Source organism: Leuresthes tenuis, unplaced genomic scaffold (genome assembly GCF_036924035.1).
Source record: "Leuresthes tenuis unplaced genomic scaffold, fLeuTen1.0.hap1 SCAF_2, whole genome shotgun sequence".
NCBI lineage: Eukaryota > Metazoa > Chordata > Actinopteri > Atheriniformes > Atherinopsidae > Leuresthes > Leuresthes tenuis.
The window spans coordinates 22,366,124-22,381,426 of record NW_027325356.1 but is presented as its reverse complement, the minus strand read 5'-3'; the positions used below and the strand labels follow the sequence as shown (position 1 = coordinate 22,381,426).

General features: G+C 42.4%; 1 protein-coding gene across 2 annotated transcripts in view; it reads right to left on the bottom strand.

Annotated features, from left to right (window-relative positions):
- The window catches only part of fam189a1 (family with sequence similarity 189 member A1), a 95,467-nt gene extending 80,175 nt beyond the window's left edge, over window positions 1-15,292 (bottom strand). For both annotated transcript variants that reach the window (XM_072380693.1, XM_072380694.1), the window contains exon 1: window positions 14,344-15,292. In XM_072380693.1, coding sequence (XP_072236794.1) covers window positions 14,344-14,583 — 240 coding nt within the window. In that variant the 5' untranslated portion in view covers window positions 14,584-15,292. The remainder of the gene's footprint in view (window positions 1-14,343) is intronic.
- Window positions 15,293-15,303: the final 11 nt, after the last annotated feature.

The window sequence follows — 15,303 nt, the reverse complement described above, 5'->3', positions numbered from 1 at the left end:
CATAAAAATAAAAAATAAAAAGATTCAAAATGTAGAAAATGAGCACATCACCAAACCCCCCGTTGAGGTGCAGGTTTAGGTCTGCTTAAGCTGAAGCCTTTGTGTTTAGAGGTGGTTTTCTCTTCTTAAGCTTCCTTAAGAAATTGCATTTACTTCAAATGCATCTAGATGAATTCAGCCTTTTACAATATTACGTGGAAATCAGGATATCTTTGCTGAGGGTTTTTATATCATCAGAATCTCATACAGGCTCATCTCCAGCCGGTGCACTTCGGCACCAACACAGGATGTTATGTCCTTTGATGAACTGTAAACTATTTATTTCTATTAAGACAAGAGCATACAGCGATGCTCTGATACAAAGAGCAGCGATTTGAATGTTTTGTCAGACAAACCCACCAATATTCTGTTTATAATCATGTTAAACTGAGAGAAGCAGTAAATCATCATTTTAAAGAGGGTAAAACATTTTTTTTTAAGAAATGGAACAATTTCTGTATTTTTGCTTGTAAAATAACACAATCACTAATAGAAATGGTTACAACTTAATTCTTTATCAATCAACTAATGCTTTTAGCTCCAAAACACACACACTCACACACACACACAGAGTTGTCATGCAGTGGGCTTCCTGGCTCTGGCCTTCGCTTACTAAGCACAGTTGGACTGGAGTGAAAAAAAAGCTCATGAGCAGCATATTTTTAGGTTTCGCACTGCAGTGCTGTAGCGTCGATAGAAACCTGCGTTGAAGGAGGAGATGGAGTTAAAAAAAAAGTACACATGGTCTGCCGCTGTGGTTTCCAGAGACTATCTTCCACAAACAAATATAAAGATGAAACACAGCAGCTAGAAAGCGAGTGAACAGAATTTGTTCCTGTAGGAGAGAAATTAAATGAGTAACATGCACAAAAGGCCTTAAATATCATTTTAGTTAGTCTGAAAGAGATCCTTAGTTTTGTCTTTGAAGCTTGTCAGAGTTGAAAACCTCCGGCACCCCATCCCACAAAACTGAAAAGTGCAGTCTCAGAGGTCCTCGCACTCAAACAGCCACAGCTAAAACGTCTACAGAGATGAAACCTCCGGGGATACAAACACGCAGCGAGTCGGATCAAAAAGAGCGGATATTATGGGAGGGAGGCTGGGGGATGATGCCAAAAGAAACACTCTGAGCTGGTGAGAAGGAGGGGAGCTGAAATATCAACCTGAGGGAGGAGCTGATGGCCCAGGGGCAGCCGGCCTGAATTGAGCTGAGCAAACACCTACATACTCACTATTCCCTACAGCGTGGGATCAAAATCTGCAGAAATTCTCTCGCCTTACTTCAGCATTAATTGCTTTCTGGATTTCTTTCACTGCATATTCTTAAAGTACCTGAGCAGCAAAAGCAGAGATTAATCAATTTGTGAATTATGAAAAAACAGAGACACGCAATCCACTTTCCTGGAGGACAGTTTGAAATAAATTAGCGTTTAGTACAGTTCCTTGAAGCAAGAAACAGTGGGGAAATACTCATCTACCCCAAATCTGTGATGTCTTTCCAGTGCGGCCCAACAAAGTCAACAGATACTGAAAGATTCAGGGCAGCAGCTGACGTGAAGACACATTTTCTTATTTTAGAAAATGAAAAGATCACACTTAAATGTGTGGCAATTAAATGGAGAAACTTCAACCACTCTGTTCGCTGAACGACTGCCAACAAAGACACTGACAGAGGAGAGGAGGTGAGGCTCCAAAGCAGGACGTTTCCACAGCAGATCCTCAAACGAGGAGATAAAATCAGATCCTGCCTGTCTTTTCTGGAGGCTTCTACTTGTGTGAAGCTCGCACTGATGCCCCTCTAAAAAGCAGACGTGTCAGATCAATCAGTCTCGTACTTTGTTGTCTCCTTCCTTATCGCCTTTGTTCTGTTTTCACTCACATACACACTCACACTGATGTGTTTCCAAGTCTTTGGAAAACATCCAGAGATTAACTTATTGGTCTGTCTTGCCCTTGCCAACCCCATCTGTACTGATGAAGCAACAAGAGGAGCAGGAGACCACGAGGAGATGCATCATTCACGCTATTAACATGAAAAATGGCTTAAAGATTATGCTGCTGGACTCTTCTGGGAGACAATGGTGACTACATTATGCAGTAGGTGACAAATCTGATCACTGCCAGATGCTGAATGATTGTGTGTGTATGTGTGGAGACGTGTACTTGTGTATGTGTTGTCTACTGAATAGCAAATGCTCCCTCTGATCTGGTGACCTTTCGCATGCCATTACCAGCTGTTAAAGGTTTGACCTCCGACCTGGAGAATTCATCTTCAAGGCTCATGATTCCCAACAGACATATTTCCTCCTTGTTGTCGTTTCCTGCGGGATTCTCCGTAGTATTTCCGAGGCACAGAGAGCCAAAGCTACATAACAAGCTGCAAATGACTGCTTATAATTAATTTGTTATCTTTGGAAAAACTCCTTTTCCGATAATATTCAAAGACCAAAGCTGACGAAACAAACAATACCCAAGCTAATTGCTTTTTCACCATCTCCCTCAATACCACCCACATACAGACACAAAATCCTGCTTTATTTTTTTACAGGACTTGGATTAAAGTTTCAAGAGGTTTAGACAAAGTTATCTCCAGTTTATTGGCTAACAACAGCTTCCATTTCCTATGATAGTTTCTCCTCTATCCATAATATTTACCAACAGTCTCTTCTAAAGTCAGTTTTTTCTTTCTACAGATAATATATGATTAGAACATTTGGGTTTTGTTGTTTTGACGCCCTCTTTTGTGACAACTATGACATTCTCTTGCATAAAAGCACCCAAACAATTGAAAAAAGAAAGGCAATAAACAATATCACAGCATCGTTGCAAATGCGTTATCCATATCACCACCGGCTTCACTAAAAGCAAACATTCGATGTTTCTGTAAGGATAAGTTTTAAGCCATTTTAAATTAGAATCTTTCTGCTCTTGGAAGAAGGTTCGCTTTGACTCCTTCTCTGGAGGCCTTTTGTTAGTCATTTGAAAGGGAAATGCCTTGTGATTCATCCTTCTCACTGGCTGATTAACCTTTCAACATTGCTTTTTATGAATTTGGCCACTTTGTCCAGGGAGTCAGACACAAATAGTATAAAGATCATACAATGAATATCCTAAAGACAAAACAAAGTTCCGTCTTGCTCCTCTTCTTCCTGATAAAAGAGGTGTGTTAGCAGTCTGCAACTGTCTTCATAAACATAAATAGCGCCTTTGTCGCTCAGCTGTGCATACTGAATGTCTCTGAGGTCTGCATTCAAACAGGTAAAGAAGAAAATGCTCCTTGACTGAGCTTTATATCTTTTCGAGCCCCCCAAAACAAATAAACACAGTGAGGGACACTTTCACACACCTGTGACCTTCCCTCCCACATGTGTCCGCACATGAAAGCACCACCCAGCACATCACTGGTGGCTAATCATAGAACAAAGAGAGGCTCCAGTCAGCAGGCTTTTCCATTGATCAGCTACAGAAAGCCACAGGGAGGGTCTACAGTCGGCTTTGTTACACCAGGAAGAAGTTCCAGCTCAGTTGCAGGTAGAGGATAGAAGTTAAACACACCAACAAAGGCCTACTGTCTTTCTTAATTCTGCTATCAGACCTTCACGCTGATCGTGACCTGTTGCAGCATGCCACTGAAAAGTGCTTTCAAAAGAAAAACTTCCAGAACATCCTTGCTCAAGTCAAAACCGGTGGGAGGAAATAAACGTCTCGTATTCACTGAGAGCAAAAACCCTCCTTTCAATCCAAATAAAAGATGAGTCTCCTTTATAAAGCCTCCCTTTCGTGTAAAATTAAACATGAATACAGTTGCAGAATCAATGTAGACACAGGTGTTGCTCCACCTGTGAGTGTCATCCTCAATGCAACATCTATTAAATAACAACAGGATCCACTCCATTTCATGGTGAACATTTGCCTCTGGTCATCTTGCGTTTCCTCCACTGCTTTGGGTTCCCTCATTCCCCCTGAGCACAGCTCAACCTCTTTGGCCTTTTCTATTCACCAGTCTACAGACAGACCTGCTGGCGGCCGGGTCGAAGCTGTTTGTAAAGAAGTGCAGCATCAAGCATTCTGTCAGACACATACTGCGCTGCGGGTCGGACAAGCACACAGACACAATAGAGCCAGCAGAGGAAAGAAAAGGAGGCTTTATGAGGGAAATCTGCCATGTATGCATATAAAATTACATCCCACATTCAAAACATAAAACTATCTCCCCAAACACATGACCCCATCTTTCCCCTCTGTCCCTCCAGCTGCATTTACAGCCGTCAAACCAGCTCTGAAAACATCCAGAAAAGCAAGAAAACCTGCAGCTCTCATTGCATATCAACCAACTTCACACTTCAAAGACCAAAATGGTCCATAATGAAGGTTGTTTGTGTTTTATGTGTATGCATAAAGTGTGTTTGAGGAGATGAACACACATGCAGTCGCAGATATGTTCGATGATGGACTTAAAGATTTCATCCAGTCACATTTAAAAAAATAAAAATGATCAGCTTGGAATGAAACTATGACTTTTTTTATTCGCATCTGAATTTTTTTATTTTTTTAATCTAGGGCTCTCTCCATGTCAAGCAAAGTCTTTAGTGGCAGTAAGCACAGAGAACACGAATATTGCACATATTCTTCTTTCATTTAGAGCGTAACACATCATCAGAACCAGCGTTTAGTTTCTCATATGTTCTGCAACATGTCGAGGTCTCGCTTGTATCTTCAAGTGATCGACACGTCTGTGAGGCGCGATGTTCAAGCCAAAAATACGCACAGTGCTGCGTTGGTGTGATCATGTTTCTTCAGCTAGTGTGGAGAACGTCCCATTGTAGTACACACTTCATTTCAACATCGCGTCTTTGATTTTAACTATCGGTTTTCTTGGCTACGTTTTTTCCCGGCTTCAGACTTGAAATCCAAAATGCATGAAACTTGCATATGTTTGGCACAAGCACTGCATGCGCTCGTTATGCAGCATAAAGCTGGTATGTCTGATGAACTATGCTGAACTTGAACTGATGCTGGAAACATTTGATATAACACATCCACAGCGATTTAAGCTATTTTTTAAGACAAAAAAAATTCTCGAAGAATTCAGAAGTGATGGTTCCAAGTCCTCAAAAATGAGAATTTGCTGTGATTTGTGGCTTGATATTTTAGTGAATCAAATATTTTGGAGATTCTAACTCTTACAATGAGATTCTATGATTTCGCCACCTCATGCACCCAGATCTTCATTAGTTTCAGCACTAAGTCTGTCAAAAGCCAGTACATGTCAAATGAATCTCGTCAGTGGGAACAAAATGTTCACATTTCAGATGTGTATATGGCTCACATGACAGTTTGGAAACAAAAGTAATTGGAACCAACTCCCAGCTGAACTCTAAGATACAGCCGTATTCTTATTGTGATGTGAGCAAAACAAACGAGTGAAACATGTGAGTAATCTGCCCTGTTTTTTTCTGTTAAGTGCACTAATTGAAGTGAGAGTTAAGTACCCCAACTGAGGACCTCCTTGTTGAAGGGAAACCTCTTCTTCTAATGCAGCAGGACAACACTGTTCCAAGCTCAAAGCACTATCAGGGGAATGTCCACGTATCATTCACGGCTTCATTCTCCCGTCCTCAGAGCCTGGGCGTTTGGACTCCCACTGCATCAGTGCAGTTATCTCTTTGAAAAGAAGGAAAAAGCTGTTTCCCCCCCCCCAGTCATTATTCTCTGTGAGGCTGGTAGAGGCTCTGTTGTAGACAAATTCCCCTAATTTGGTCTTCTTAGGGAACACAAAGCAGCAGTAGTCATGCAGGGAAATGCACCCTCAACATTTAATATTTCTTTCCATTTCACAGATGACTGCTTTGTTAAACAGGTGCCAATTTCCCAGCTTTGCTGCTTCTTTGCTTCATTAGTTAAAAGAAGGAATGAGAGACGGGAAAGAGGGTACAATGTGTAACAAAGAGATGAAGAAGCTCAGATCATCTTGTTCCTGGTGCTGAAGGAAGATTGTGAACAACCAAAAAATAACAGTGTTACAATTGAAGACAGAGTCTGGATGCGTCTGAGCGTGTAACAGCACATCTCATCGAGAAAGGGGATTAAATGAAGTGAACAACTTGAAATATTTGAGCGCACTTTGTGTGTCTGTGAAATAGTAGCGAGGACACACTGTTCCCTTCACCATAATGGTGCTCACTGGTGACAGAGGAGTGAGGGCAGGATGCACTGGAGGGTCCTTGGAGTAATCAGCAGCAGCAGGCTGAGTGCCTACTTACTTATTATGGAAAGGTCCAGAAAGAAAGTGAATTACAGCAGTTCAACAACACCTCAGGACAGACTGCGCTCTAAAGCTACATGACATCATCACACCACGACGTCTGCATTGAACACAAGAGTGAGGTTACTACAGAAATGTTGAGAGGCCACCAGCAGCTCGAGTAAGAAATGGAAGTAAGCACGAGTCGGATGATTGATGGGGGTCCATCTTGTTAGCTGATCAGTGAGAGATTTAAGACAAGGCGGAGCAGCCACGAGCAGTCTGACCTGAGAGCATATGTGCTGACCACAGCCTCCATTTAATCTGAGCTGACAGGATGAGTACAGCTTCCGAGGAGCCGCGTCGTCTATCGACAGCTGGGAATAAATGGCTGCATCAAGACAGCACAGTGGAGCTCTGTGTCGAGTCCCAGAGTAATTCCTGTGCTGCTCTGTGTGCCACTAGACTCTGATCAAATTGTGAGAGGCTGCTGGACAAACTTGTGGTGTCATTACATTATTCTCAGTTGTGATTTAAATATCCCATCTCAAAGAAATAGTTGCAATAGGTGGGCATCTTGCATGAGGAAGATTTGCTGTGAGCCTATTCCACAACCTGTGATTACTTAACCTCATCCATCCTGCAGCCTGGCTCCGATTTGTTTTAGAAACACTACCAGGGCCATTTTTCAAAGGTTTCCAAGCGTGGCACATTCACTGCAGATTCTGCCCACTGCTTCTGTGACAAAAATTGATTGTTGCATCTGTTGTCTTTAATTTCTGCATATTTGCTTATTTCCGCACTACCCTGCCCTCATCAGCAACTGTAGCACAAGAATTTTGCTGTGTTGCGAAATTCAGGTGACAATAAACCTTGAAACTTTTTTGACAATATATTGTTTTGTCAGTTCCCTCTGCTTCATTCTCCCTGATCACTTTATTCTGACTCTCATCGTTATAGTTCCACTGACAGCTCTCTCTTTCTGTTGCAGTTCTGGAGCAGATGTCTCAGGTGGGATGGTTTATTCAGGCGTTCATTCCCATTGGTTAATGAGATTTTAAGTGACATTTCATTGCTCCCAATGTAGGCCGGCACAGCTCTGCACACCTAGCAGACTTTCCAAGTTCGTTTTGATGGACACGTTACTCTGAGAGCCGGTCACCCATTGACATGCTGTATTGGATTTCTACAGGTGAAAAATGTTTGAAAAGCATTGATCATACACAGTATGTTCTGTTTTTAGGTGCTCTGTGATTTTAGCTCTAAAGTAGGGTTGTAAAGATATTAGATATTCAAACTCAGTGCCACTAACAAGGACTATACTCTGCTCTAAATGCCGTATCAAACAATGGAGGGAAAAATGACTAATAAAGAAGTCTAAAATGGAGCACCAGCAAAAAAGGGGGCAATGTTTCCATCGATTTTATGGCAATGCTTTCTTTTTTTCATCACGTCTATATTACTGAAAGATAAATAATTTGTCATCAACCTAATACCTCATTTCTGCTTTATTTTGAGGCGAATATGTCGAAAGAAGTGTACATTTTTAAATTTCTGATTGATGATGTGACTGTGAAGTGATACAGGCTCACATCAAAGCATAAGCGCACACACACATGGAGTATTAGGCCTGCTGGTGGTTCACAAGATATACGATGAAACAAAGTGAAATCAAAAACAAAAACCTCTGCACACATCTCGGTGATGAGAACTCAGAACAGGTCTGTCAAAACACCAAAACAAACCTGGACAGTCTGTTAGCTGCTGTGAGCAACAATGAGAAGTCTCCCAGAAACTGACTAAACAATGGGAACAATCCTCCCAAAAAAAACAAACACTGGAAGCATTTATTCATTTTTTGTTATTTTTGCTGGATTTGTCCCCGGTCTAAGACTGTTCTATGACAATGATAAGGATATTTTCTTTTATTCAGAATTATCGTGTCTCATTCTTAGACGTCGAGGCTGTTCAGTCTTCGAGGATTTGAGGATGTTTTTAAAGTAGGAAGCTTTTAGCGTTAAAAGACCATTCAATCTATTGCATCAGTTTGTGTTAAAAAGTGATGGGAACATAAAGATTTTTAAGTAGCCAAGATTTAAAGAGTCAACCATACAAAAATTGTTGTTTGCAGACAGACTGTTGGCTCACCTGTGTGCTTATGAAGCGTGACGGGACATAAACATCACCAGGTGGTGTAAAATGCATGTAATTAATATAATCTCCACATACAGAAAACAAAAGAATTGTGGGCCAAAGAAAGTGTAAATTTATCAACCCTATGATTGGATCTGGTGGTCGTTCTTACCTGTGCACATCATGTTCACACCTATATTCAGGATTCACTCCCATGTTAAGAGGGAGCTGCCTTTTTAATAGCAAGGAACCTCATGTGAAGATATTGTGTTTATGTGATTTAAAGGAAAATAAATGAAAAAAGACTTTATTCATCCTAAAAGTAAGATATATTGTTTTATCATTATCATTAGACAATCATAAGCTTTCATTACATACTGTTTCTGCTGCAGGCAGGAATGATCTGCTGTATCTTACAGTGTTACAAGCCCCATAATGATCACATTCTGTTGCTTCAACACCGCGTTATGTAGAGGGCGGTCAGCATTGTTCTTTATGTTCATTAACTTGCGCAGCATTCTTCTTTTCACAATCAGGTCAGAGCACAGAGCCAGCCGTCTTTATCAGTTCAGTTTCTTTGAATCTCCGGCTCTGGAGGAGGCAGGGGTGGCTGGTTTAATGAGCAGAAATAACATGTTTTGGATAACATGTTGAGGATTTTTCTGTAATGTGTTGCCAGTGTCAGCGTGACACTCGTACACGGAGTACTGCGTATAGGTGTCTTTGGTGTATGCGGTTACATTGTTTCCCTTTCTGAGTACGGTACACATTCCATCTTTTATATGCCTATTACTATCAAACATGACAACTAAGGCTCTCAAGCGGTTTTCTTTCCTGACAGATTTGTGCGAGCTGCTTCACTGTGTGAGTCAACCACCTGTTGACAGAGGCTTTTATTGCCCTGAATGAGCTTAGCATTTGAAGGAAAAATAGAGCGCTCATTGTCCTTTAATTTATCGGGTGATATCATGTGTCGCAAAATAATAATCTAACTCTATCACAGCTCACTGTGTGTTTTTAGCCATGCAAGGAGGGTAACACACAAGCTCACTGCTTTTCTAACCAGAGCTTATGACTCTTATTTTGCCTCTTTGCCTTTTTCTAATTCTTTCTCATCAATAAGAAAGACTCTTTGATGTTATGAGTCATGAGTGACACTGCAAGAAGAGCATTTTTACTAAAATGTTTATTAAGTTTCCCGACAACTCGTCCAGATTCCCAACATACGACATACAGAAAGCCTTTTCATCAAAGATCATGATGACTAAGAAATCAAGACTGCCGACTACACTTGTTTGGGAGTGTGTGTGTGTTTCATCTTAAGACCTGTTGCCAGGATACTGCATGGACCTAATAAGCCAGTTAATTAATGATGATCTACACCAGCTTGCTGCAAAAGCACAGACAGAGAGGAACAAATCAAATATTTGGTGTCTTTGTCCGCATCCACTGCTAAAACTTCCCCTCACGTTTCCATGCTGAAACCAGCCGAGAAAACAAGGCGTATTCAGGTAGACCCCTTTTTACTTGAACATGGCAACACGTTAACACATCTGGATTTTTTTGAGGCTACTGGGCAGAAATGCATGAAACTTGTTTTGGAAGTGCAGGATGGGCAAAGGAAGAACCCACCGATGTTTTGGTGCAGCTCTGGATAATTTTCCTTAAAACTGTGAATAAGAGTATTGGCTCTGGCAAGAGGACTGTGCTCTCCGACAGGCCTTCTGGCTGCTGATTCGCCTTAAACACACAAAAAAAAAACAGCTGAAGCTTAATCTCAATTCACTATTTCACTGCGGGATTCATCATCCATCTAAAGGCTGTTAGGAGTACAGCAAAGATCCGCTGAGCTGACAGATCGACAAAACAGGTCGACGTCAAATGGCTTTCATGATGCCAAATTTACTCCAGAGTGGGCTTTCGCCCTCCATCCACAAACAACAAAACACTCCTGTTGAAACACACACACATTCACACACTCGGGCAGATTAGCGCAGAATTTGCTGACGGTCGATGCTGGAAATGCAGCGGGGACAGCTGCCTCATAACAAACACCAAGGCGGCTTTCTAAACCTCCTTTTGTTGTGGCCTATCTGTAGATTTGGGTATTTGGAGTGTTACCTTCAAGCAGCCGCAGACAAAAATCAACATTTCTCTGTTTTCACACAACCAGAAGAGGGTGGAGGTGAAATAAGAGGAGAAAATCCTTTTGTGGAACTCAGGAGAACAGAGGAGGAAACATTACAGTGAAGCAAACGATAAATTTGCACATCTGGATACTCTAAGGCTAATCTCCAAAACTGACAGGACAGTTTGCGTCAGTATGTTCTCGGTTTGAGGCTTAACTCGAGGAAACACAAGTAAGACACTCATTTCTTCAGCATGTCATCTGCTGACAGCTTTTTAGCTCATTCAGCCATATTAGTTGATTTACTGGCCAAAACCTGGCAAGGCAGGGCGAGTCGCTGCCAGCGGGTAAACCTGGTTCGCAGTCTGCAGCCTCAGCTCTGCTCATCATTTCAGTCCAGCGTCATCTTTTTGCCTAAATTACATCAACAGGAAGCAACTGGCTGCTCACGAGCCAGGCTAAAGAGTTAGAGGAGGGTTGGCTGTGGGAAAGAGATATTTGTAAGATTATTCTCTTTTGGCATATTGTGTGTGATATTATGGCGTCCAAGATATGACTCTGAACATCAAAGCTGTGGCAAATGTTTTTATCCCAAGTGTGAAAAATCAGGATGAGGACGACAGATCCATTGATGTTGGAGAAAGAAAAAAAAAAAAAAGACAAGATGGGGTGTGTGCATGTTCTTGTTTGTGAGCATGTGAGTGTGTGCTGGAGGAGGAGGGACAGCCACGCTGAGCTCAGCAGTGACTGCTCTGTGTAGGAAGTAAAGATTACGCCTTATCTGGCTGCGACTGTGATGAAATCCCACGCCAGTCATCACACAGAGATCCCTAATGACGCCCCACAGTGACTGCACAGATGCACAAACACACACACACACACACACACGTGAATAAGTTGTCGACCTTCATATTAGCTGAGCCCACCTACATGGCAGGAGGCGTTACATAAAAGCTTCAAGGTTCAACCTATGCAGCGATCAGCAGCTGAGAGTTGTCGCTTTGCTGGTTCATAACAACATTTAACTAGAAAAAAAAAAAGAAAAGACCCAAACAAAGCTGCACGTTTGTAACAGATATAGAGGATAATGGCCTCCTCTCTAATTCCACACATTTGGCTCGCCACCATCAGAGACCATTAGCTGCATTCACACTACAATCACACACACTGACCCAAAGAGAAAGAACATTTTCCTCCTCTAAAATTTAGAGATTATCTCTACAAAGCGAACATTTTGCTCCCAAGTACACTGGTTTTATTTGATTAAAAAAGCCCTGTTCATTGGACACAGGGCACAGATTTCTGCCTAATAAGAGAAGTTTGCAAATGTTTTAGGCATCCAAATTAGTTTTACAGCTCTCCATTTATTTTAAAGAGTGACCTCTGTTGTCTGATTGCTTGTGGGTAAATCACTCCAGTCCAGATGGGGAACTGGACCCAGCCACACTATCGGGTTATGGTGCCACTGTGGCCTGTGGTACTTGCTGCAGGTGAGCAGTTACTTTTCAGAAGTGCCCCCTCAGGCAGGAGGGATTTATTTTGAATGATTCATTTCCCCGGTGAGTTTATAGTGTCTGTTGATGTCAGTCGCAAACTTCTGGTGTTGTGTCTTTGGTGAAGCCCTTGAGCGCACAAACGCTATTCCCATCTGTTGACAGGGAAATCTACCGGTTTAGTTAAAGAATCTCCTTTTTGTGACGTATTGCTCAACACTCATATCTAATTTATAAGTTTATAACTACTACTATATAAGTACAGTAGTGCTCTACGTTTTGTGAACCCATGTCTCTAAAACAAAAACACCAGTTGTTCACATAAATCCTAAAAATATTAATAAAAATAATAAGTGGTCAGTCATGTAATGAGGGAAATGATCTAAATCTACATTTCTCTATTGGCAAACCTTTTCTCTCAGTATTTGGTGGGATTCCCTACTTCAACAATAGCTGCAACTAACTGGGATGTTAAACCTTTGACTAGATTAGAGTCAGGACAAACCAACCCAAATGTTTTTCTTTACAAATTCTTCTTTAACAAATCTCTGTTAGAATGCCTTTGGAATTGTTGCCTTGAGAGAGAAAACATTTCTTTCTTTCCAAACTCATTTGGGAAGGACATTTTCCTTTTGAATATGCTGAAATCAATCAGAATAAATTACATCTACAGCAATCTGAGCAATCTGGAATTAGGAAACAGACCCTGACCATGATACTATCAGCACCGTGCCTACATGTGACACAATGGTTGCTATGATGGAAAGGAAAGATTCCCTCCCTCCAAACCAAACTATTCTCATTCATACCCAAAGGTTTTTCATCTCGCATGCTAAGAAAACATTTTTGCCAACAGATGAGCAGCAATTATTTTTAGAGAGCAGCAGCGGCTTCGTCTCCCTAGTCCTGCCGAGCACACCACTGTGCAGTTCTCCTTACGGTGGACTCGGGAGAATTTCTTTCAATGTCAGGGTTTTGTGAAGGTTTTTCCTCTATTAGAAGTTACGCTGATTTACTGTGTGATCTTGCAAACAACTGAATACGTCCCTCTTTGAGTATCTTTGTTGGTCCACAACTCCTGGGTAGAGTGGAACAAGTGTTTTGAATTCTCTTCATCTCTTTTTTTGAGGTCATCAACCATTTCCTTTATTCGCACTATGATACCCTTACATGAAAGTGTGTTGTGAAGATCAGACTTTGTTAGACCCGCAATCCCTGATCCCAACTAACACCTAGCTGTCGAGAAACCCGACTCTCGGTCCTTCGACACCCCTCGATGTTCACACACTTTCCTCACTCACCGATATGTCATTTTGGATAATTCTCCGCAGTATACTGACAACCGAGTCTATTTTTTCTTCTTGTTGTTCTTGTTCTTTTAAGACCTGTGTGAAAAGTTGATGATGCTTTAGGTCACATTAATGCAGAAATATAGAAAATCATAACCAGTTCTCAAAATTTCAAGCACACCTGTTTGTGAAAGAGGCAATAAAAATAACTAAATATGCCGTGCCGATGTGTCCACGAGACTGTGTGCAAAGATGGATCAGGTTCTGGTGCCTAAAGATAACACACAGTAAGACAACAGACCTTAAACACCCTCTCCACAGAGGTTTGACCAGTCAGCCTAAGGCTCTGCATCGACCTATGAACTCTGACCCCTGTGGTTACACTTTGTTCTCCTGTAACTATACACGCCCACACATGCTGGCACTGAGACAAAGACGCATTACTCTTCCTCTCATTCACACACACACACACACACACACACAGATGGCCCTTGTGGCACAGACCTCCCCTCACCCCTGCACTCATGCCCCGCTGCCTCTATAATTATTGGACCAGCCCTGCTCCAGGTCTCTGGCAGGAAATCAAAGATGTGTGTGTTCATGCATATTTACAGGACCCACAACAAACGTTTCATATAAAGAAAGAACATCTCTGTGAGGAAAAAGCAGGGTTCAAATATCTCCATCCTTCTCTCTCTCTGTGTGTGTGTGTGTGTGTGATATATTCACCCATACAACTAATTTCATAAGACTGGCTCCAGTTTCCAAAATTCAACAAAAAAACTAAGTTCTGTCCTTTTTTCGTAGTATCGACACATCAATTATTCTAATCTCTAAAAGTGAAATCTCTTTGAAAGCTTAAGATCAAGTTCTAGTCTTAACACCGTCTGGAGATCTTTCCACATGTGTAGCACAAAGCATTCACATTCTATTGTTTTTTAAGAGTTTTCCTTTTGCTTTGACGAAGACTCGCGTCGTGATGGACGCACACGAGCATTGTGTAATTGTTGTACTCACAGAGAAACCTGCCCAGAAGGGACATGAGTGCCGGACTCTGGGTGATGTGGTGAGAGCCAGAGCCGCGAAGCTCACCGCCAGGATGAGACTCCCCAGGACCATCTGAGAGACCCCCAGAGCCAGCATGATCCTCGTGCGGGTCCGGTACTCCCTCAACCGGGACAGGCTGCGGGATAACGACGCCGGGCTCAGGGATCCCGGGCCGCCGACGCCGCCGCGGGGCAGCGCGTTCACCGGCATTGTCACCGAAGGGTTCGAACAACCGGGTTAAACAAATGCAGGTGAAGGCAATGGGGACAATAACATCCAATCACGGCTGTGGCGTCGTGTTACTGACAGCAGGGAACGGGTAGACGGTGTGGTCAGTGTCCGATGTGGACGATCTCCATCAATTAAAGATGCTTGTTGTCGCTCCAATTAGAGCTGTGCTGCGGCTGATGGGAGGAGAAAGGTGAGCTCAGAGCAGACGGGACGAGGCACTGCAGGTTTATCATAACAAACACCAACTGCGTAGATTTCTTTAAGTCGAAAATATTTCAAATCAGCCCCTGGAGTTCTTAGTGACTGCTTTGGCAAAGAACCCATTCCTTAAAAGTCAAGGAAACCCCCCCAAAACGCTTCATCCTGCTGTCAGCCAGCTTTGCACCATTGTCATGCCGCGCTCGCCTCTGCAGGCTCTCCAACAACTCAAAAAAAAAGAAAAAAAAAAGCCAGAGATAGCCTGGATAAGACCCGAGTAGAAATAAAAAATAAACCAGACACTCGCACTCCACGAGGTTTAAGATCAGAGACGAACGTCTGTCTGTGTGATCATTTTTCCGCCTTCAAGTGTTTGGAACGCGCGCAGGTCTGAGCGGAGCAGCGCTTCTTCACGGACACAAACCCAACAGCCAGGACAGGAGATGCACACTGCGCATTGGAGATGTGCCACTCTGCGCGTCTACATGGCGGCGAGCTGCT